Source organism: Scleropages formosus, chromosome 7 (genome assembly GCF_900964775.1).
Source record: "Scleropages formosus chromosome 7, fSclFor1.1, whole genome shotgun sequence".
In the NCBI taxonomy this organism is placed as follows: Eukaryota; Metazoa; Chordata; class Actinopteri; order Osteoglossiformes; family Osteoglossidae; genus Scleropages; species Scleropages formosus.
Genome location: NC_041812.1, coordinates 20,664,455 through 20,686,712, shown reverse-complemented (window position 1 = coordinate 20,686,712; position 22,258 = coordinate 20,664,455). Strand labels below are relative to the sequence as shown.

The 22,258-nt window shown below is 49.4% G+C and overlaps 1 protein-coding gene across 5 annotated transcripts in view; it reads right to left on the bottom strand.

The window, feature by feature from the left end:
* Window positions 1-22,258, bottom strand: part of LOC108926311 (protein MTSS 2-like) — a 56,597-nt gene that overhangs the window by 13,669 nt on the left and 20,670 nt on the right. For all 5 annotated transcript variants that reach the window (XM_018738924.2, XM_018738926.2, XM_029253332.1 and 2 more), the window contains exon 4: window positions 1,479-1,563. In XM_018738924.2, coding sequence (XP_018594440.2) covers window positions 1,479-1,563 — 85 coding nt within the window. The remainder of the gene's footprint in view (window positions 1-1,478; window positions 1,564-22,258) is intronic.

Sequence of the window (22,258 nt, the reverse complement as noted above, 5' to 3'; positions counted from 1 at the left end):
GCACAAGCAAAAGCATGAATAGAAAACTAATTTTCTTAAACTTTATTTGACGGCGACGTGGCGGTAAGAAGGACTTTGGATGCGCAAACAAATCGAGTTATACACTGACTTGTGCTCCCTTGCTGTGTTTGTAAGTTGGGGACCCGGTGTGCAGGGTACATTCCAAGGTTAATTTCAGTGCCGTACGCCTTTTGGCCTCCTCACAGACATCGAACCTCACAAGGCAGCGCAACGTGATACTGAAACCTGTGGCAAAGTCATCAGCTCATGGATATGACGAGTCAGAGGAAGGAAACGGCACAGTTAATGTCATAAATGCGCATTTCTTGTTTATGGTGTAAATGTGACACTTCACAGCTTGGAAGTCGCTGATGTGTTACTTTTCCAATATTTTTTTTTTTTTTTTTTTACCTCTAAGACTTTTAAAACCCTTAATAGGCCTCTTATTCTACCTTTGCAAACTCGTGCCCATGTCACGTAACCTCGTGGTGTGTGTGTGTGTGTGTGTGTCGAGTGTGAGCAGGTCAGCAGGACACGGCCCAACGCGGCATCTGTTTGGTACAGTTAGCGTGTTGGCTTCCAGCATAACGTGCAGGAATGTAAATGCACCAATTAGAGGTTCGTGTTGAATTTCAAATGAAAACGCTTTTGGAAAAACACGTTCACTTAAATGTGAGCTTTTCGCACACTTTCACGATCCACTGAACGCGACAGATGTGTGTGTGAAGCGTGGGACCAAGATTTATCTGTTGTGTGTGAGCGTATGTGTGGAGACCGGACGTGGAAATCCAGGTCTCCGGCGATGGTGTTTCGGGACTACAGGTGCATGCTGGGTAGCCCAACGCTCCAGTGGCACGACGGATGTTATAAGCACAGCGGATAAGCCTTGGCCAAAGCCTCTAGTAAAAGTGCCTCCTACGCACCACCCCCCATCGCCAGTTTACTCCAGTGGATTCCTTTGTCACTTTACTGCAACCATCGCTTGAACTCCTACTTATTACGGACCTTTACTTACCGTCCTTTCATTTACCGGACCCTTCTTCTAAGCCGCACTTCCCATTCAAGCAGGTTGTTCAGAGTACGAAAGTATTAATATAAACTAGAAAGAAAGTGGAAAAAACTGCTCTATCTGACAATTCGGTACAAAAACAAAGTGGATGTCTTTTCGGAAGAAAAACATAAACATAACAGCAGAGTCCGTCTCAAAGCAGGAGTCGATTTTAATTAAAATAACGGAGTGCCGTTAAGGTCGAAGGCACCTTAAAAGTCAGTGTGCATGGCAATAAATGGGGAGGGGCCTCAGCAGTCAGTGTTACTTTACATGGGTTCCGCAGAGAACAGGCCTTCAGGGACATCTCTACTGAGTGTGTCCAGTCCATCCAGTCCTGATGGACACCCCTGATACCTTCGCTGAGTTTAAGAGCACCTGGCGGGAAAACTGCACCGAGGAGTGAGTAGCATGAGAGGGCGGGGCTTACTTGGTGAAATGCCGCAGCTTGGCCTCGATGCTGCGGTGGCGCATGCACATGCGGGTCAGCGCTGATCCGATGTCCCTGGTGGCACCTGGCGAGACACGAGCGGGGGACATCAGGCAAAAAACCGAAAGCTCCGGTATCATGACCGTAAGAGGCACAAGACGACATCCGTAGGGGCAGCAGGTGGCGTAGTGCTTGGAGCCACTGTCTTGCGATCAAAGAACCCAGGTTTGAATCCTGTTTGCCGCTGCAGTACCCTTGACCAAGGTGCTCACCCTGAACTGATACAGTAAGAATTACCCAGCTGTATACATGAGTAAAAATTAGATTGGCACAGTGTACCTAATATTCTCAGTCACCTTGAGCAAAGGCATGAGAGAAATGATGGCTGTTGGCCCCCAGTAAAAATTAAGCATCTATAACCTGCAGAGGTATCTGTATAGAGCACTGCCCTCTGTCAACAAACAAGGATCTTTTATGACGTTATCCCAACTTAGCTGTGTTATAAACCGTGAAGGTGCAGCAGCTGAGCGATGGGACAGTCAGAAATCGAGCGTTAAAGCACAGAGCCGTCCTCCTCACGGAGAGGGGCACCACAGTCGCCTCCTGTCCCTCAATGGACCACAGAAGAGTGGTATGGTGGCAGCAGGCAATGCTTGGATTTAAAAAAAAAAAAAAAACTCAGTTCAATTACTTTCCACTCTGCTCAAGAGTAATTAAAAATTGGAGGCTAAGACCTCATACATGGCCTGGCCTTACAATTTCAGAGTTGAGCCAAGACTTCCTTAAAGCCCGGGTGCGATCCGATGGGATTTGCACAATACTGTAAACCATGGGATCCTGGGGTTAATCCTGGCCCGGACCGAAATAAGGCCTCCGCCCCCGTCTGTTCCTGGGCATGCGGTCCTACCTGCTTGCAGACAGATGGAGGCTCACGCTGCACCTAAGTTCACTAGGGTCAGGAGGAATCCCACCACAGGGGGTAAAAGAGATTATTCAAATTTGTCCTGACTGCCCCCAGGGACCACTGCGAAAACCCCCACTGCGCAGACTGCTCCAGCCCAGGTGGTCCGTGTAGGGGTGTTTAAACAGTGGCAGCGGTGTTCCGGGAACGAACGGGGTGCCCAGCATCCCACACTTCTACGAAGGCCTCGGGACTCACCTGGTTAAACTGTGGGGGTTCAGATGTAAATTTACCACTCCTGCCCCACTGTAGCACAGCACCCGTCTCCCTCAGGACCCGATCCGCTGTTAGACAATTTACAAGTAAAACGAATCCAGAAACTTCACACGCTTCTCATCAGATAATGCTGTTCAGTATGGATGCAAAAAAATATTCCTTCCCCGAGATGTGATCAAAGCTACAGTTCCATCACCAACAACCACTCTCAATCTGTCCAAAGTGCCTTCGGCTACAATGAATCGCCGTTACCATTTATTCATTTAACCGACACGTCTCTCCGACGCACCCTACAATGTTAATCTTTGTACGTTCAGCTGCTTACAGCGATTTACTCATTTATACAGCTGGTTCACTTCTAGTGTATCGGTTCCAGGGAAGTACCTTGATCAGGAGTACTGCAGCAGGAGGTGGGATCTGAACCTCGAACCTTCGCCTGCAAGACAGCAGCTCAAACCACTGACACAGTAGAAATGACCCAGGTTAATCAGTGTAAAGTAATTTTACACTAAGTTGCTTTTGTGGAAAGTGTCAGGTAAATGAATAAAAATAAATGTACTGTGCTGCTGACACACACACACACACACACACACACACACACACACACACACCACAAACACACAATAAAGGAGGGAATATCCCACATTCTCTGATCCCGCAGGAGCCCCTTTCGCTGCATCGTCTTATTCCACCTGATCCGACGTCATCTGCATGCTGTGTGCGCGCACACACACACACGCACACACACACCGGCAGGCAGGCACCCTGTTTTGAGGCAGATGAGCCCCACTGACTAGCAATGAGGACACAGAGGCAGCAGCTATGTCCATCATTAACACATTCCTCCCTTGGGGTTTGTCGTCCACCCAGCAACATCCTAAGAGTCCACTAGAGGGCACAGCAGCCGGGGCGCACGCGCACACACACACACACACACACACACACAAAGTTGAGACCCCCTTACTTCTTTGCTTGGTACTGTCCTCACTTCCCTGTCATTCTTCTCAGGGATCAGTAAACATTTGGGTTGGGTGTCACTAAACCCCACTTCATATATGGGCAAAAAATGTAACACTTAAGTGACCTCACATGCAGAACATCAATCCTTTATGCCAGGCCTTATGGAGCCACGGTGGTGACGCTCGCAGAGCTGCACGCACTCGCAGATCTTTCTCCTACGGCTGACACACTGCGCAGCTCAACAGATTTCAGCTTCTACTTTTTCGACAGGCCCCCAGGAATGCCGACATGGCTACGTGCGGAACAAATCCAGGTGCCCTCATCTCATGAATTTAATGTCCAAAGCATGCGACCGACAGCCGGACACCGGAAAACGCGCCGCGTGGTCGCTCTCGGAGGCGCGGCACCGGCAAGAGACCGTGCCAGTGGTCCTACGAGACAAAGAACCCACACGGGAGAGAACGGAAACGGCGGCACACGGGAACATACACCAAACGCTGGGTACACTGTGCTGTGCACACCGGACTAGCGCATACTGATAATGGATGGCTTGATCTTCCATGGTTGCCAGGTCTGTGTCTAGCAGCACCGTTAGCGTTTCAATCATCCGGACTCATGCCATACAGATAGACACTCCTATCGATGAACTTTTAACTCGAGTCCTCAGCCACGAGACCCGGTCCTGTCCCTGGACCTGCAGCGTGCCCTCACACGCTCCTGTACGCTGCCCTCCACGCTGACATGAGAAATGCACGTTGGGCTCAGCTCGTCGAGCCAAGCTTGGAGCTGACGTTAAAAATACAGGACCCCTCGGCTGCTGGATAAATATTTAAGCGCCGGGAACCAAAATAACAAAGGCTGGAGTCAAAATACAAATTAAAGCCACATCGGTGTTTGCCATCCTCCGTCTGATCGACTCCCCGTCAAACTCCCAGAATGCACACGGTGCCAACACCTGTGATGGGATATTGATTGATCTCAGGACATTTTGACAGAGGGGACCCACTGGCTCTCATTGCTGGGAACAGTGGCCACAGGGACAGGAGTAACTGCACTACATTGCATTTATTTATTTCACAGACACTTTTCTCCAAAGCAACTTCAAATGATTTCTATGTAGTGTTATGAGCCTACACACCTTACTCACCAAGGTGACTTACACTGCTAGACACACTACTTACACTGGGTCACTCATCCATACATCAGTGGAACACACACACTCTCTCTCTCTGTGTCACTCACACACTATGGGGAACCTGAAAAGCATGTCTTTGGACCGTGGGAGGAAACCAGAGCACCTGGAGGAAACCCACACAGACACAGGGAGACCATGCAAACTCCACATAGACTGAGCAGGGATCGAACCCACATCCTCTCACACCACCCCTGTGCTGTGAGACAGCAGCTCTACTGTGCCACCATGCCGCTGCACTTTTCCTTTGCATTAGTTAGTGCACCCCCCACCAGACCACACACACAGCACACACACACACAAAAGGGAACAAAGTTTTAACACTGAAAACTTCTTGGGGGGTATTAAATTATAATTTTTTCTGAAATATTCAAATTTATTAAGCATATGCTTCTCTCCACCCAACACCTTTAAGGTACTTTAAGCAGTTATACAGCTGTTTTTTTTTTTTTTTAACTGTATCAGTTCAGGGTAAGGGGGGCGCGGTGGCGCAGTGGGTTGGACCACAGTCCTGCTCTCCAGTGGGTCTGGGGTTCGAGTCCCGCTTGGGGTGCCTTGCGGCAGACTGGCGTCCCGTCCTGGGTGTGTCCCCTCCCCCTCTGGCTTTACGCCCTGTGTTGCTGGGTAGGCTCCAGTTCTCTGCAACCCGTATGGGACAGGGGGTTCAGAAAATGTGTGTGTGTGTGTGTGAGTTCAGGGTAAGTACCTTGCTCAAGGGTACTACAGCTTGAGCAGGGATTCAAACATAGGTCCTTTATGTCCAAACTTGACTCTAACCACTATGCCACCTGCTGCCCTCTATGCTACATTTACACTTATCCATTTAGCTGCCCATTTTCTCCAAAGTGACACACTATGTGATCATTGTACACCAAAGTACTTATTATTTTATACACATTTATACAGCTGCACAATTCTTACTGGAGCAATTTAGCAATTATTTTAAACAATTGTTATTATTTGCATGGGGCGTGGTGGTGCAGTGGGTTGGACCGGGTCCTGCTCTCCACTGGGTCTGGGGTTCGAGTCCCGCTTGGGGTGCCTTGTGACGGACTGGCGTCCCGTCCTGGGTGTGTCCCCTCCCCTTCTGGCCTTACGCCCTGTGTTACCGGGTAGGCTCTGGTTCCCCGTGACTCCGTATGGGATGAGCGGTTCAGAAAATGTGTGTGTGTGTGTTATTATTTGCATGGGGTGTGGTAGTGTAGTAGGTTGGACTGGGTTCTGCTCTCCAGTGGGTCTGGGGTTCAAGTCCCGCTTGGGGTGCCTTGCGACAGACTGGCGTGGGTGTGTCCCCTCCCCCTCCAGCATTATGCCCTGTGTTGCCAGGTTAGGCTCCGGTTCCCCGCAACCCTGTATGGGACAAGCGGGTCAGAAAGTGTGTGTGTGTGTGTGTGTGTGTGTGTTATTTGCATTTATTCACTTAGCTGATGCTTCTCTCCAGAGTTACTTAGAACACTAAGCTTCTTTCAGTTACTACAGCAAAGTAATGTTACAGAGTAAGTACCTTGATCAAGGGTACTACAGATGGAGTGAGGACTCAAACCCGGAACCTCCAGTCCAGAGACCAGAAGCGTCACCTCTAACCGCAACGCCACCTGCTGCCCAGTGCCCTGCAGGGCGCCATCAGCGGAGTCCTCCGTCAGGACCACATGGGCAGCAAAGCTCCTGGAGATGTATTCTAGTTCGAACTACAGACCGTGATGGAGGGGAGTGCCACCCGGTGGGGGCTCCGTGACTGACATCACATACAGGCTTTGCAGCAAAGGTCGCCGTTTTCCTAGGCAGTGACCCGCATCCCTCCACACCCTGCCGGAAAGGAGGGGGGTCCCTGAAGGGAAATCCCGCCATTGAAGGTCCTGCGCTCAGCCTTTCCTGTCAGCGCTGCGTTTCCTAAACACCATTCTTTGACAGGACAAAGAGCCGGGAGTCCCAGCCTGCCCCGGACCGCCAGCCGGCCCGTCCACTGAGCGTTCTCTCCAAACCCACCATGCCCGAGGGGGTCCTTCCTTTCCCCTCACCGTAGCACCCCCCGACAGGTGCGGCGAACCTTCGCTTCTTGGATCTACCCACAAGGCCACGCTGCAGGCACCTTGCGCTATGTCAGCAGACATCGGCTTCCATACCGCATCCCGCCTGTACCTGGCATCCCTGCTCAGCTGTCTGAGCCCCCCCGCATCCAGACCAGTCCTTATCTCCAAGCTGTTCACACCACACTTTACTGGATTAGACAGACTTCCTGCAGGGCCCTGCACACACGCACTTATTCATTTTCACCAAAGTGACTTATAATGTGAAGTATAATGTGAAGGTAGCTACACTTATTTACCCATTTATACAGCAGGGTAGTTTTACTGGAACAATTTATGGGAACAACCTTGCTCAAGGGTACTGCAGAGGTAGGTGAGATTCAAACCAGCAACCTTTGGGACCTAAGGGAGCTCCTCTAACCACTATGTTATCAGCTCCCTACACACATGCACGCACAGATGTAAGTTACTCATACAGGCAAACACACCTATTTCACACACGACCAGTCAAACGGTTCGCACAGCTGCCACCCACCGCACCCAACTAAGGACATCATTACAGGGTGTATTGCAGCACTTGTGCCGTCCCTCACTGGCATACGCGCGCTCTGATGTCGAGCCCGGGGGGGGGGCGACACAGGCCATCAACACGGCTGACAGGGTTCCTTGTGCCACTGTGATCGTGCTCTACGAAGCATCTGAGACACTTGTGAAAGTGTGCTCTTCAAGTGCGGCACGCAGCACATCCAACATCGCCACCTGCAGGACGGCGAGAGCTTCCACAGAAAGGCGTGGCCGCCGCACACTGCGCATTACCTGGCAGACTGCGGCTGTGCAGGATGTGCTTCTCATACAGCCCTGAGCAAAGCCCCCCCCCATACACAGAAGCAGGTCCGGACCCCTGCGTGTGGGATTTGAAGCTGCAGCGGCAGGAATGAGCAGGAAGGAGCAGCCGTGATGCCCGAGCAGCGAGCGAGAGCATCGTGGGTGTGGATGTATTCCTGGAGAGCAGCAGTGAATCGAGGGGGCGTCGCATACGTATGTTCATCGAGGGTCTGCACAAACAGAGCCGACGCGCTGAGTATTCCTGGACGCTCGTCGGCGACCGAGTGGGTGTTTCCTGTATTCTTACGCATCCTGGAGGAGTGCAGTGGGTGTTGCGTGTATTCCTGGAGACTTTTTACAGTAATTTATTTACATTTATTTATTTAGATGGCACGTTATGGGAAAAGAAATCAAATTTTTAAAAAGTATTTAACGCATCAGTTGGGAACGCGAGGCTTGGCGCTGCTATAAAACCAGCGAGGCTTTCGTATGTCGTATGGAACAACCTGTCCTGTTAGGAACGGACCCCCACATCAGTTGCACCCCACCTCACCCGTACTCTCCTTCTGCCACATCCATGGCAACACTAATCCCAGCAGCAGAGCGCTGTCACAAATCAATCATCAACTATCACACCAAGAGGTGAGTGGTTGCTACGGCAACCCCATCCCTAGTTCCCGGCACTGATTCTGCTGCTGCTGCTGCTGTTGCTGCTGCTGCCTCCATGAGGGGGGGTTCACACCCCAATAAAGGTGACACCACAGTCACACTACTACATTCCTAACAACAATCATCACGATGGACCCTCTAGGGAGGCGGGGGGCGGGGTAATAAAAGGGGGAAGTAGCACTTGCAATATCCTAATGGTACACCACACCAATGGTGCGCGCGCGCATACACGCACACATCCAAACATTCCCCACTACATACCAATAACCACAGCTTCAGATCATCACAACAGAGCCAGTGGACCACCCACTTTCCTCTAAGTTGAAAAGGTTTGTGTGAAATCATCACTCAGAAGACATCCTTGGAAGACGACTCACTAGCCAAGATCACCGCCACGATGACCCCAAGACCGGGGCGGAAAACTGACATAAGGCCATCCGTCACCATCACTACTAAGGTACCGTAGGCGACACACAGTGCTTATCCCTCTACGATTACTTAAGAATCATATCTGTATACAGTGTTCTCCTTGACTTAGAAACACTACAACACTGGAGATAACTGGGTATGATCAGTCTGGCAGAAAAGGGATGATCTCACGCCGTTCCGTCTTCTAGTCACAATATCCACGCGGTCACAAGGCCGGGAACAGACTGCTACATGTGATCCCACGACTCCGTCACACAGTTCCACCATGTGAACGATTGACTATCGAGCGTCTCCGCTTGGGGCACAAACAAAGAGCGGCTGAAACATCTCCCATCTCGACATCTTTCGACAAATAAGGCAAACAAAACAAGACACACACTTTTTGGGCGACGTTCAAACCAACCACCGTTGTCAAGAAGACAACGACACAAGGACAATCAATCGCAGAACAGTACATGCACCGGTGAAAGTTTGGGTACAAACAAGTTTTATGAGGAAACGATGCACCATGTTACCCCAGAGATGCAGGACACCCCCTCGTGTCCAGTTCGTCCCATACAGGCGGTGCCCGGAGAGCCCAGGTGAACTCAAACTCATGACTTCTACCATGCACCAGGACATTTCCAAACAATGCGATTATTCACACACGTTACAAACCAGGAGAGACTCATTAAGGTCAGGAGGATCATTTCCGAACAAGTAAATTAATAGTAGGGCAATGTAGGCGTCATAGGCGTGCAGCGGGTGTCGCAGGTTCTTAGCACCGCGGCCTTGCGATCGAAGGAGCTGGGTTCGAATGACAACTCCCTCTGCCATACCTTTGAGTACAGTACATATCCTGGATTAATGCAGTAAAAGTTACCCGGCTGTACACGTGGGTAAATGAAACATTGTAAGGAGCTCAGTGTAGTGCTGTAAATTCTTTGGATGAAGGCGTCAACTAAAAAAACAAAAACGACACACTTTCACTGCAGCAGCTCCTATTTGCTGTGTCTTTCACCGGTCAAAGGCATCACGCTGAAGGTCAGTTTGAGATGCAAACCCACAGCTCTTCAATACCGAGCTCTGGAACTTGGGACTGACATCCTGCATTGCCTTGAACCAATGAGGCACTATCAGAGGGCCTCGGGTCCGGCTCGACGTGCCGCAGGTGTCCCCCGGACAGACTGACTAAGCAGAGATTACCAAGCAGAGCTCACCTCAGGAACAGAGAAACTGAGCGGCTAAGAGAGCTGGAAGCATAGAGGAGGAGATGATCCCCTCGGAAGCAGACAATTCACACCCACTCTACGACTACATCAGAATCACGCACACGGACGCTCTGCATCATCCACATACATACATTATCATGACTACAGTGTGTCATCTGCATAGCTTACATAATTTATTGATCACAAAAATTTACCAAACAGCCTTCATCTGCATCTGAGCAGATAAGTGTGTGGTGGGTGAGAGATGTTTTTATTTAAAAAAAAAAAAAAAAAAAAAAACCTCCTTTCTTACGTAAGAGTACAAACAGTGGGGCTGATTTCAATCAGGAAAGCACTGCTGGAGACTCATTTCAATAACAAACTCCCATCATGCACTAGAACAGGCCTCCAGCGTCAAGTGTATTGAGTGAGCGGCCTGTGTGCGGCTGAGGTGCAGAGGATGGGGGAGAAGGGTCCGAGGGTCACCGGAGGGCAGTAGGAGGGTTCACGGGGGGTTGCTCTTAGCCAGATGTACGTGGGTGTTGAGCTCCAGGACCGGGGTTCTTCTTTGGGTTCTGCGCTGTGGAAAACTGCAGACTCACGCCCAGCTATTGTCCCCCGGTTAAAGCTCTCCCACAGACCCTGTACCTAATGCCAGAGTGTTTCCATGGCAACCGGCACGGAGAACTCGGCAACGCGATTTGAAGAAGACGGACCGGAGGGCCACCTAGCTCTGTGCCATTCTGGGCCCGTCCGTACTGCAGCGCCACGTACGAGATCCTGGGACTCAGACACACGCTCAGATACACACACTTGGAAAAAGACAGAGCCATAGAGAATTTTCACACATTTCTGTATATATGCAGCTGGACATAGCTGGAAGTATAACGGTTAGAGATGCCGCTTCCGGATCTGAAGGTCATGGGTTCGAATGCCACCTGCTGCTGTAGTGCCCTTGAGAAAGGTTGCCACCCTAAACTACTCCAGTAAAAGTTACTTATATGTAGAAATCAGTACAACAGTTTAAGTAACTTAACACTAAGTTGGCTGGAGAAAAGCATCAAATTACAGTAATGTATTCTAAACTCAAATAAGGAAAAAACATACACACACACACACAGTCTCACAGAGAAAATAACTTGGCACCACCTTGTTTCCGCAGCACACGCTCCAAGCCACGGGTTCTCTGTGACAGAATCCAGGATGCGGGGAGTTTGGTCAGTCATCTTAGCACAAAAACATTTGCAATTTCACTCTTAATCCTTGTGGAGACACCCCCATACTTTCTCTCTCTCTCTCTCTCTCCCTCACTCACACACTCACACACACACACAAAGACTTGGCTCTTGCCCTGCTCCTAAGAAACAGCAGACGGCCACATCCTGAACCCTTCCTGACAGAAGCAGAGAAATCCATTCACCAGAACATGACCCCCAGAGGACATGACCAACTTGAAGGTGGCCCGTCGTCGAACCCACGCCCCTCCCACCCTCGAAAAGGCAGGTAACCAGGGCTGTGCGAGTACAATGTGTGGTACAGTGTCTGTGTGCGTGCGTGCGTGCGTGTGTGTGTGTGTATACACGCACACAGACAGCATGTTCCATCCAACCCAGACACCAGTAAACACCATTTGGAGACCATTAAGACCCCGAAACGGAACGAGTCTAAGCATTCTGGTAATTATTATCCACACTGGGCTTCCGACGCTCTGGAATGTTCCAAGGGCGCTTTTAACGAGTGCGCCTCCACCCACGATGCCGGGCCGTTTTCACAGGGTCAGCTCATCATTACCTCTGTCCTGGTGTAGTCTAACGCAGTCCATATGCAGACGGAGCGCCGGCAGCTGAGCAGAGCCTCCCAAGGCACATCTGCGTGTGGGGCTGTGTGTGTTTCTGTGCTTCATTTATTTGTTTTGCTTAACTGTTCTTTTCCTTTCTTCCCTATAACGGGAGTGGGTGATAGCCTACAACGTGCACCCCCGGTGGCCGAACCTGGCAAGCTGCACAACTGTGTATGTGACGCAGCTGCTGCGGCTGTCGGGAAACGTCCCTCGACCCACGGGTCAGCGCTGACGCTCCTCATCGGCACGGACTGGCAAAGTCCTCGGCCGTTTGATTCCTGCTGCGTGCGCCTGCCTGTCACCCGTGGAGGACAGACAATAAACTGGTTTCTGGGAGTGAAAAGACACCCCTTAACTCAAACACTAAGAGACACGCGCACAGACAGTAACGTGGCTGTTTCATCGTCTTTTCTGGAGCCATTAGCCACCCCACGTTACACATTGACACAACTATGAATGACATATAGTTCAGAGTCCATGTATGGAATGAATAAATCATATAATCACATCAGTTACAGCACTATTAAACTGTATAATGGCTTCATAAACTACGAGCAGAACGGATACCAGGCTGTTCATTATTCGTTTTTTTCACAACTCCAGTGAAGACCAATAAAAGCTTAACATTCATTCACTTGTTGGGTTCTGTAAAAGTCTTGTATAAAGCTATAAGAAATTTTTACAAAAATACTTTTTGACTTATTATTTTAGTATTTTTTTTTTTTATTAACCATGCCCAAAAAATCTAAAAAAATTTTAAATGACTGAAAATAAAAACACACCATCTCCACGAACTCCTATGTAATGCTTACTGCTGAAGGTGCATCCCATAAACATGTGGACCATTCCGCAATCTGTTTTTGATCTCCAGCACCCAGGAGCACCAGACACACACACACACACAAGCTGCTAAAACTGGGGAGGTAAACTAAGGCAGTTTCACACTGCTGTTTCATTCAGGTGCTCTTTACTGCCAACTAATGGCTGGATGCAGAAATGCAAGTCATGTGTCCTACGCTACAGAAAAATAGATACTGTAGGTGAAGAAAATAAAACACATAAATGAACTGGAAAATGTTTGCATCTGCCAACGTCTTAATTTGACTGTTTGTAACAAGAGGAGAAAGTGTATAATTAAAATATTTTTAAAAAATTTATTTATGTACCGTTGATCACATTGCCGCAAAGAAATTTACACGGACGAAGAATGCCGGTGTCAGGTCGTTGTGCATTACTACTGAACTTTTCTGCTTACGTCTCACACAAGTGACCAAACACGGTGTCACTCTTGCATCACCCATGTTTCAAGTCCCACGTCCGAGGTTCCCGGGTGCGACCTCATCCCTCCCCTTCTGGTAAATTCCACCTCACTAAAATCACAGGCCGGCACTGTTAGATGACACTTTATTGACACTGGAGGCAGACAGGGCACTGTCCCACTTTGAGTGCAGACTAAGAGCCCCGGGGCATTTGCGGAGTCAGGCCTTTCTGTGTGAGCAATGCAAACAGTGCGGCGACTGGGGTTTCGATCGGAGGACCAGACACGCACAGCTAGTTGCGTCCAGCGCCGTCTTGGATGCATCTCAGTTCTAGAAGGCTGCCTTTAGTAACAGTGGGCTCGGGTTCGAGCAGTCGGAACGACGCCTAAATGGGGGGGCTGTCTAGTGGGTGCTCGGTCCCCTCCGGTCCCAGGGAAAACACTCCCAGCGCTACACGTCCGCACATCCGGGCCTCTCTGGGGCACACATCCGGAAAAGGGGGAAACAAACAAAAAAAAAATTAAAAACTGCTGGAACAGGAACAGCGTGTCACTGTGAGGCCTGCAGTGGTGCATGAAACGGAATTATTCATGGAGCTCCCATTCACATCCCAGTGCGTATCTGAGCCCTAATCTGCTCCCCACCAAAACACACACTACGGTGAGCGCCCTCTCTCGCATACTGCCGAACGGGGGGAAGATTGAGAGCTTTTTCGGTGGGGCCTTTCACAAAGAAAATGCGGAAGAGCCGGCGAGTCAGTGCCCCGTTTGCATCGTCTCCATCCCCCCACTCAGAACAAGGGCCTCTCTCACCAGCTGTGTCACACGCTGTTTACAGTCAATTCATCCATGACATCCCACACATAATTCAATAAGTCAAAAGTGCTCCTCCACAACAAGCCTATAAATAGGACATCAGCGTTGGGCGTTATTTTAAACGTGCTTCAATGCAGAACTGCGGAAGAGAACCTAAAAGAGACAGATCATTATTAGTGTCATTACTGTCTCTTCTGTTTTCTACTTTATTTAAACATACATTATTGCTGTTACTTCTTGTTACAAAGTAGTCGACAAGATTGTAGAGCCATTGCTTTGGCAATACGAAACGCGCTGAAATTTGTAACGCCAATAAACTAGACTAAATTAAAATTGGAAACGGAGAGAAAGGAACTCTAACGACGCTTCAGTCCGAAGCCAATCATGCAGTCGAACATAAAAACTTCCGCAGCAGTCGTTAATGGGACATTTTCCGGGCAGGATTGCAACAGAAAGCAGAATGAAGTGCAAACACGCAGAACACGCCCGCTGCATGACAGGATGAAAAGAGTAAAAGGCGCTGCCCCATTAGAGGTGACGCACCACAAGAGCGGCGCCACTGAGTCGGCATGTTGTCCCCCAGACCGGGACAGGGCAACACACGACGCGCCGACGGCTCCCTCGCTCATCTCCGCCTCCTTCCCCAGGGTGACACGCTTTCTTAAGGCCAGGCGTGTATGGAAGCGAGGTCACGTGACCTAGAAAAGACTTTATTTGGCACTATGTGGGACAGTAGCTCTCATGTTTATACTTTACCGTGGTTCACTGCGCCTGGCCAACACGCTCCTTATATAGAAGCCTGGCTGCCCCGGAGGCTGCGTCCTCAGCGTCTGTGTCTCGTCACGATGGGATCCCCTCCGGACACGACTCTGCGCCGTGGTCCAGCCTCTATTAAACTTTTAACGGTGCTATCGCTGCTCTGTTCAAAGATTTTTTTCCTACAATCAAGGGTTTATAATAATTTCACTATACGCAGATGTACAGCAAAAAAAAAAAAAAAGAAAAATACGGTTTGAGCAATGTTAGGAAGCGCCTAGTAACACAGCAAGTAGCAAACCAGTAAAGAGAGACATGCATTACCGACAAGGAGTACAGGGAAATCAGCCACTTATCCCTGAGGCACCGGAAAGTAATGTATGGTGGAAGGTCCTTAGGACAAGGAACATGTGTAGCGGTTAATAGATATGCGTGCCTATAAATATAGGTAGTTCTCGAGTTGCAACTTGTGACGGCCTGGACTTAAAAAGGCTCTCCCACCAACAAGTGGGACAAATTCAGACGTTTGGTCGCAGTGTCTGATGCCGACCGCTCCAGCTGCTGTACGGCAACGTGAGCTGACCGCGCTGCAGCAAGGCACCGCACTTCTCAGCGTCCCTATGAGCGACTGGATTATTCTCAAACGTTTTTATTTACTCAACACTGTAAATACAGTGGAACGCTGTGATTCAAGTTACTTATTTAGAAAATTGTTGGCAGGCATAAATGTGAACATTCTCGTGCACAAAAGCAAAAACAAATGGAAGTACATTTAGAATTGAAAGTGAAAATAATAGTGTAGCATGAAAATATAATTGTTGTTTTATAATGTTATACTGTAATAGGAACATTCTACATCCGGATTATTTTAATGTGAATAATGTGTGAAATTAGTGGAAAAAATGTAACACAACCTTGTTACACAACGTGGAATTCCCGCTTGGTGGTCCCACGCACGAAAGGTAAAGCACGAAGGTTCTTGGTTCTGGCTCTGTTTGGGTGAAACGACCTCCCCCTGTCGCTCAGAACTGCTGAATCTCTGTCCACATTTAAACAGGCTCTTAAAACTCACCTCTTCCGGACTCACTTCGCCCATCATGTTTTAAGTTCATGTAATGTGTAAATGTATAACTTTGAGATCACACCTGTTGAAGAACAGATAAACCTTCATGCAACTACACCTGTAATGTAATGTAAATTTTCATATATATGTATAAAAGTACTAGGTAGGTGATTAGGAATTGTTGATATTCGGATAAAGTTACTCATGTGATGAACAGTTTCTCTCCACCATGTGAAACACTAACAGTACTTAAAATCACGCATCTGTATCTATGTCTCTCTTTCTCCTAATGTAATGCACAAATTGTATTTTCTATGAGATGTACATGGCTTTGGAAAAAAAGTGTCTGGTAAATAAATAAATGTAATTCATGCATGTTAATTGTTTATATGCCCTCACGGTTCATGTAATACGACATAAGGGGCATTACTATTTACGGCGAGGTTGCGGGAATGGAAGCAAATCATAAGTCAAGGACCACCTGTACACACACACACACACACACACACACATCTTCGGAACCGCTTGTCCCTTACAGGGTCACGGGGAACCGGAGCCTACCCGGCAACACAGGGCGTAAGGCCGGAGGGGGAAGGGGACACACCCAGGACGGGACGCCAGTCCGTCGCAAGGTACCCCAAGCGGGACTTGAACCCCAGACCCACTGGACAGCAGGACTGTGGTCCAACCCACTGCGCCACCGCACCCCCCTGGACCACCTGTAGTACAGGTAAAAATAGGAGAAATATCAGTGTAACATGATTTCAGCATAAAGTGTCAAGTGCGAGAACAGTAATGGGGGGTGGAATTATCACCTGCCATTCAACATTTTGAATGGATAAAGAAAATGTGAACAGCTCTACATCGTGAAACAGACGAAAGTTTTTCTTTTAATGAGTACGAGTCAGTTTGTTTGTGGTCCTCATGTTCGAGGTCACATCTTCTGCAACCATTTCATTACCTACTTTGTGTGTGTGTGTGTGTGTGTGTGTGTGTGTGTGTGTGTGTGTGTTCTGTACAGGCAACTGCAGATCTTTCACACCCCCTACCAAGATGCACTAAGGACAGGACTCCTTCGGAGCAGCCACTGCACCTCTTCACGCACTCATACAGATCTTTTCCCCCCCCGCCAAGTATTTTATAGCCTCCTTTGCACTGAGGATGGATTGGACAGCATCTTCTTGGGAACAAATTCCAGCCGAACACTTCAGTAATGTGGTGTTTTACATATTTATATTTATACATTCAAATCAGAAAACTGCCGAACTACTGAAAGTCAAAAACACAGAAGAGGAGCGCAGCCCGAGGGACGAACCACTCCGTGATCACAAGAGAGAGGGCAGAGTGAAGGACTGAAGGGCTGAATGGCTGTGCTCTTCGACACAGAGAGAGAGAGAGAGAGAGAGAGAGAGAGAGAGAGAGAGAGAGAGAGAGAGAGAGAGAGAGAGAGAGAGAGTCCAACCCGACGCCACGGAATGACCTACTTGTTTGTCCGGAGCCGAGCGGTGCCGGCCAACGGGCTCGGCACTCGGCCCGCTCGCTGAAAGGGCCCAGGTGCCCAGCGTGTCTGCCTGGCTGGCAGAAGCGCACATCCCGGATAGCCCAATTAGCAGCCACACAACGAGAGAAGCCTCCACTTGAAAGGGAGAGGAGAAAGTTGGGGTCATCGTAGGCACCCAAGCCGCAGGTCCCTTCCTTCGCACCAGCAAAACAAGCTCCCCATGACAGAGAGCCTGGGGAAGTGCAGCCCCCCTCCTATCAATTATTAAAGGGGAGAGAGGATGAGAGAGCAAATTAAACTCTCAAAATGCAGGGCTGTGAGTAAATGGGTCATTCTTCATCGCTGGACTTTCCCGGAGTCCCATCTGAGGAGGAAAAGCGCCGTCGTCCCCGTGCCGAGGCGTGTGGGAATCCCTCCGCCCCGGGCCCGTGCTCAGGGCCCGTGCTCAGGGCCCGTGCTCCTTGCGCTCACCGTCTCCCCCAAGGAGTCGCAGCAGCTGTGTTCGTGCCCGCGCGCCACCTATGAAATGATCTGCGCTTCGTCGAAACGGAAAAGCCTGCTGGGATGAATTAGCTTAAAATGGCCCGATAACAAAAAGCAGAGCTTTTATTGTACATTTTAACACACGCTTCCACGACTCTGTCTTTCACCGGAACATGATCGCACAGTTTTGTAAGCAAGTACCGTGACCTCTGTCTACTGTGCTGTCGGGCTGCGGACGCTCTTCGGTAATCTATGAACGGAACCGTCGGGCGTGACGCTACGCGAATGGCTTCTCGTGACTGGTCAAAGCACCGATACTTAAGAGATTTGCACGGAAGGAGTCATGAGGGTCCATGTGACGACTCAAGCTAGGATAACAGAACACCCCGGAGGAGTGGAGGGGGGGTTGACATGTGAACGTGAAATTCAGAATCATCACCAGGTAGTGTAGGAGGTAAAGCCGCTACCTTGTACAAGAAGGAGCTGCTCTGAATCCCGTTCCCGCTCCTCCTGTAGCACCCTTGAGCGGCGCACTTAACCACCCTGCTGGTCCGCGACTTACAACAGGGTTCATTTCCGATGTTCCCGTCGTAAAGCGTGAATCGGTCGTACGTCGAAAATCCCCTTGAACTGTATTATAGGAACCGTAACGATGTGATCGCAATTAACATGCACGAGTGCTGCGTTGTATGATGGGACTTTGTTATATTTGTTCAGCAATTTCACACATGAAACGTTACCCTTAACACAGAATAATGTTACACAGAAGAGAAGTATCTTTTCATGCTGCGCTATTATTTTCACTTTTATTTCGAAATCTACTGTCCTCTGCTTTTTCTTTTCAGCACCATCACAACACTCACTTTTTCACTTCCTAGCCATTGCAAAAAAAGTAACCTGAAAACAAGACTCCGTCACTACTAGATACCAAAAACACTGACTAAGACCCAAACCATGAAAAATACGGCTCCGCTGTCAAACAGCAGATGGAGCGGACCGCGTTACATGTTATGACCGCACATCGGGACCCGAAAATGACACGGTGAGGTTAACGGGATGGCCGTCGTTAAGTCGAGGACCGCCCGTAATTGTAAATAGCGCAGTATACCAACGTAACATTGTAAGTTGCTTTCGAGAAAAGTGTCTGCCAGGCGAATAAATTAATCATATTATCAAGACGCTGGCTGCCAGTTGCTTTTGTGCATTGCGAGGCAGGTAGAAACCATCGGTGGCCGTTGTGTGGAAGAGGTGTCGTGCGGCGAAGGAGAGGCTCAACTTGCGTCCCCTGGCCGCGACTTCGGCTCGGCGGGAGGCTTCGACTTCGGCCGGACGGACCGGAGAGGGCTGGGCTCAAACTGCCCTGGAAACCTCTGGACTGAATTACTGTATCTCTCCTGGGTGGAGGGGGAGGAGGTGGGGGTGGGGGCCAGACTTTCTGGCATGGAGCAGCACTGGTGCTAAAAATACCCAAATAAAACTCCCCCTCCATATGTGCTTTTCATTACACAAAAAGATAAAAGACAAAAGGGGAAGAAAGGGGGAAAACTTTCCACCCCAAAGCTGATGTTAAAGAACAAACCACTTGCACGCAGCCAGCGGAACACAACATTACCGTAACCGCGCACTCGGAAGGAATTATTATTTCACCCTGCTGCCAACGGAGAGGAAAAGCAAAGAGAAATATTAACGTGTTGCGCTGGTGACCGGTGCCTCTCGCTTCTCCGGGGAATCGGCGAGGACGCGAGGCTCGCTGTGTGTTGTTCGGGCAGCCTGTGAAATCCAATTTGGGATGAGCCCAGGAGCATATTGCAAGACATGATGTCTCCTCCGCCGAGTTTCCCCTCTCGCTCTCTCGTTCTCCGAGCGTCCCGCTCCTTCACCCTGTCCCTTTCTCTCTCTTTTCTGTCTTGGTCGCTTTTCACACCAGAAAGCACGGAAAATGGCTCAGGCTCCTACTGAGGTCGGGGTCCGATGACCCATAATGACCCCGCTAAAAAAGGGGGAGTCTGACCGCTGCAACAAAGAGCAAAACGGCTGCACGCGTAGCGTGACGCAAAGCTGCGCGAGGGGAGCCATCGCATCACGTCTGCACCGAAATGCCCGCTGAAGACATATATTAAAGTATTAGCAGGTTATGAAGAACTCTGACACTAAACTGCTTGACTACTCAAACCCGGCTGCGTTCACCTGTGTACCTTTACCCCGCAGTTTACTCCTCTACATTGCTGGGACTGTCAAGCACACAGTAAATAAAGCATGTGAGTCCAATAAGTGTGGGTGAAGGCAATCAATAGGTGCTCTCATATTAATTACTGACCAGTTTGGAACAGTTGAGATGTCCAACTCTATTAGCGCTACGCCTGGCTACCCAGTTACATAAATTTGCAACCCCCCCCCCCCCCCCAACTTCCCAGGAAGCATCACTTTCCAGTCACTGGTGATCGGCGCAGCGCATTAAAGGCTGTGGCTGAGCTTGCGAAACTCTTCCTTAATCTCACATGCACACACAACACATTCGCACGGCCATTACCATAATTTATGATTTTAAAATTATTCTGGGGAGCCGTCCTCTTGGGCTCATCGTGCGATTTATATCTCGATTCAGACTGTCGTCAAGCCAATTCCGGGAGGACGGTTATATAAAGCTCGGGTGCAGCTCCGCGACTGCCGAATCCAGCTGATGTGCGGTGCGTCACGCGACCGACGGTTCAGCGTGCCGTGAAATCGGCACTTTTGCGGCCGGCAGGATCTCATGTTCCCTGGCATTTCCACAGTTACACGCTACCGGGCGAATGACGGGAAAAGCAGCACTTTATCCCATTTTCGGCGAGATCTGGCGCCCCTCCCTCGGCCTGGTCTCCTTCCCCGTCAGAAACGTCACTTAGAAAAGCCCAGCTTCCACTCCATTTGTTCTCTAAGGCTTCCTGCTTGTGCCCTTCTGTCCTTGCATTGTGTTCTTTCCGTCTCGGACCCCTTCTCGCTCCTTTCTCCCTCTCGCTCTTCTTATCGCATCGCCTCCCCACCCCAAACACTCTCCCCTCTGGGGCTTCTCAACCAAGGTTTTATTGAACGAGAAGTTCTTTTCGTTGCGCCGTCTTCCTTGATAGGTGCCGTCTCTGTACTCTCTTGCCGAAGTTTGGCAAACCGTGTCTGAATCGCCCTCCTACCGCTACACAGAAAATTTCATAACCTGCCAAACACAAAGTGTGCTCAGTGTCTGCATCAAACGCGCAGAATGCGTAAAAGTGAACGTTGAGGGTCATAGAGAATATTGGTGGTCTTCGTAGCTCGGGTTGACGGTTGAGGCGTTCGGTTGTTCGCCGAACTTGGCATTTAGGTTGCAAACGTTTCGTCACCGGTCGAGGTGACATCATCAGTGACCTGAAGGGCGAATAAGTTCACTTGATGCCAAATGTTTCTCAGCAGGACCAGGATTTACTGCACTAACCACCTATGGGTAAGTGACAAGCACAGGCGGGACAGGTCTGCTTCTTCTACGTGATCGAAGTGCCGTCTTTCTGAATTCTTAATACTTACCTTTGACAAGTATCTTTAAAATATGGCAGTCGATAACTGCTCAACAAAGCCGAAATCACTTTTGTACACCTTTAATTTGTGAGTCAATTTGGACTGTGCTGCGCACACACACACACACACACACACACACACACACACACACACACACACACACTTGTCCTATCCCAACCCCATTCTTCCCATTAAAACTGCTATTTTAATTATATTAATTTGAGTGACACAAGGTTGCGCACGAACACAACTACTGCATTATAGCACAGCTGACGGTATCTCCACACTCACAGTATTAGATCAAAGAAATAAAAAATAAATTATAGTTCAGGATGCTAAATGTCAATCTGTCCAGTCAAGATCTGTATTCTGAGAAGATGAGAAGCCCAAGTACACACATCACTCTTTCCTGTTGGGTCTCTCCAACCGTGGATCCTCCTCTGTGTCCAGCTTCTTTCCCAGAATCCCTAAATTTAGCCTCAAACAGGAGTGGCGCGCAAGTCTTCGTCGAGGGGACACGCTGTCTCAGGGTCCCCCGATCCGTGCGCGGCCAGCGAAACGGGAGAAGTGCTGAGCCAGTGGAAAAGAGGGAAGTGTCCCGGTGACCCTCGGCGTGACCCAGCCTGTGAAATGTGCTGTGAGCAGCACTGTCTCGGCCTCAGGGGCGGCTGTCTTCGTACTGCTGTCTACTCTGGCATTACAACGTTTTTTTTTTGGGAATCACTGCATGCCTTTTTGGGACTGCCACACTTTCAGGTAGCGATCATCAAAATAAAGTCTGTTTCTAGGGAAATGAGGACTTTTCCGGATGGGCGAAGGTAACACCGACGCCCACCTCATTTTAAAGCTTCTTTTACTTTAACTTCCTTCCCAACAATTATTCATCCCTGGGGTGACAATCTGCAGGTTTTACTTTTATCTACAGTAAAAGAATGTAAATATTTCCAAAAAAAAGGACCATCGGGTTCGCTTTATTACCCGTCTATAAATACGAATGCGTAAAGCGAAACCTCGGCCCAAACCTGCGCTCCTTGTCTATCACTGGAGCCGAAGCAAAGCAGGGGAG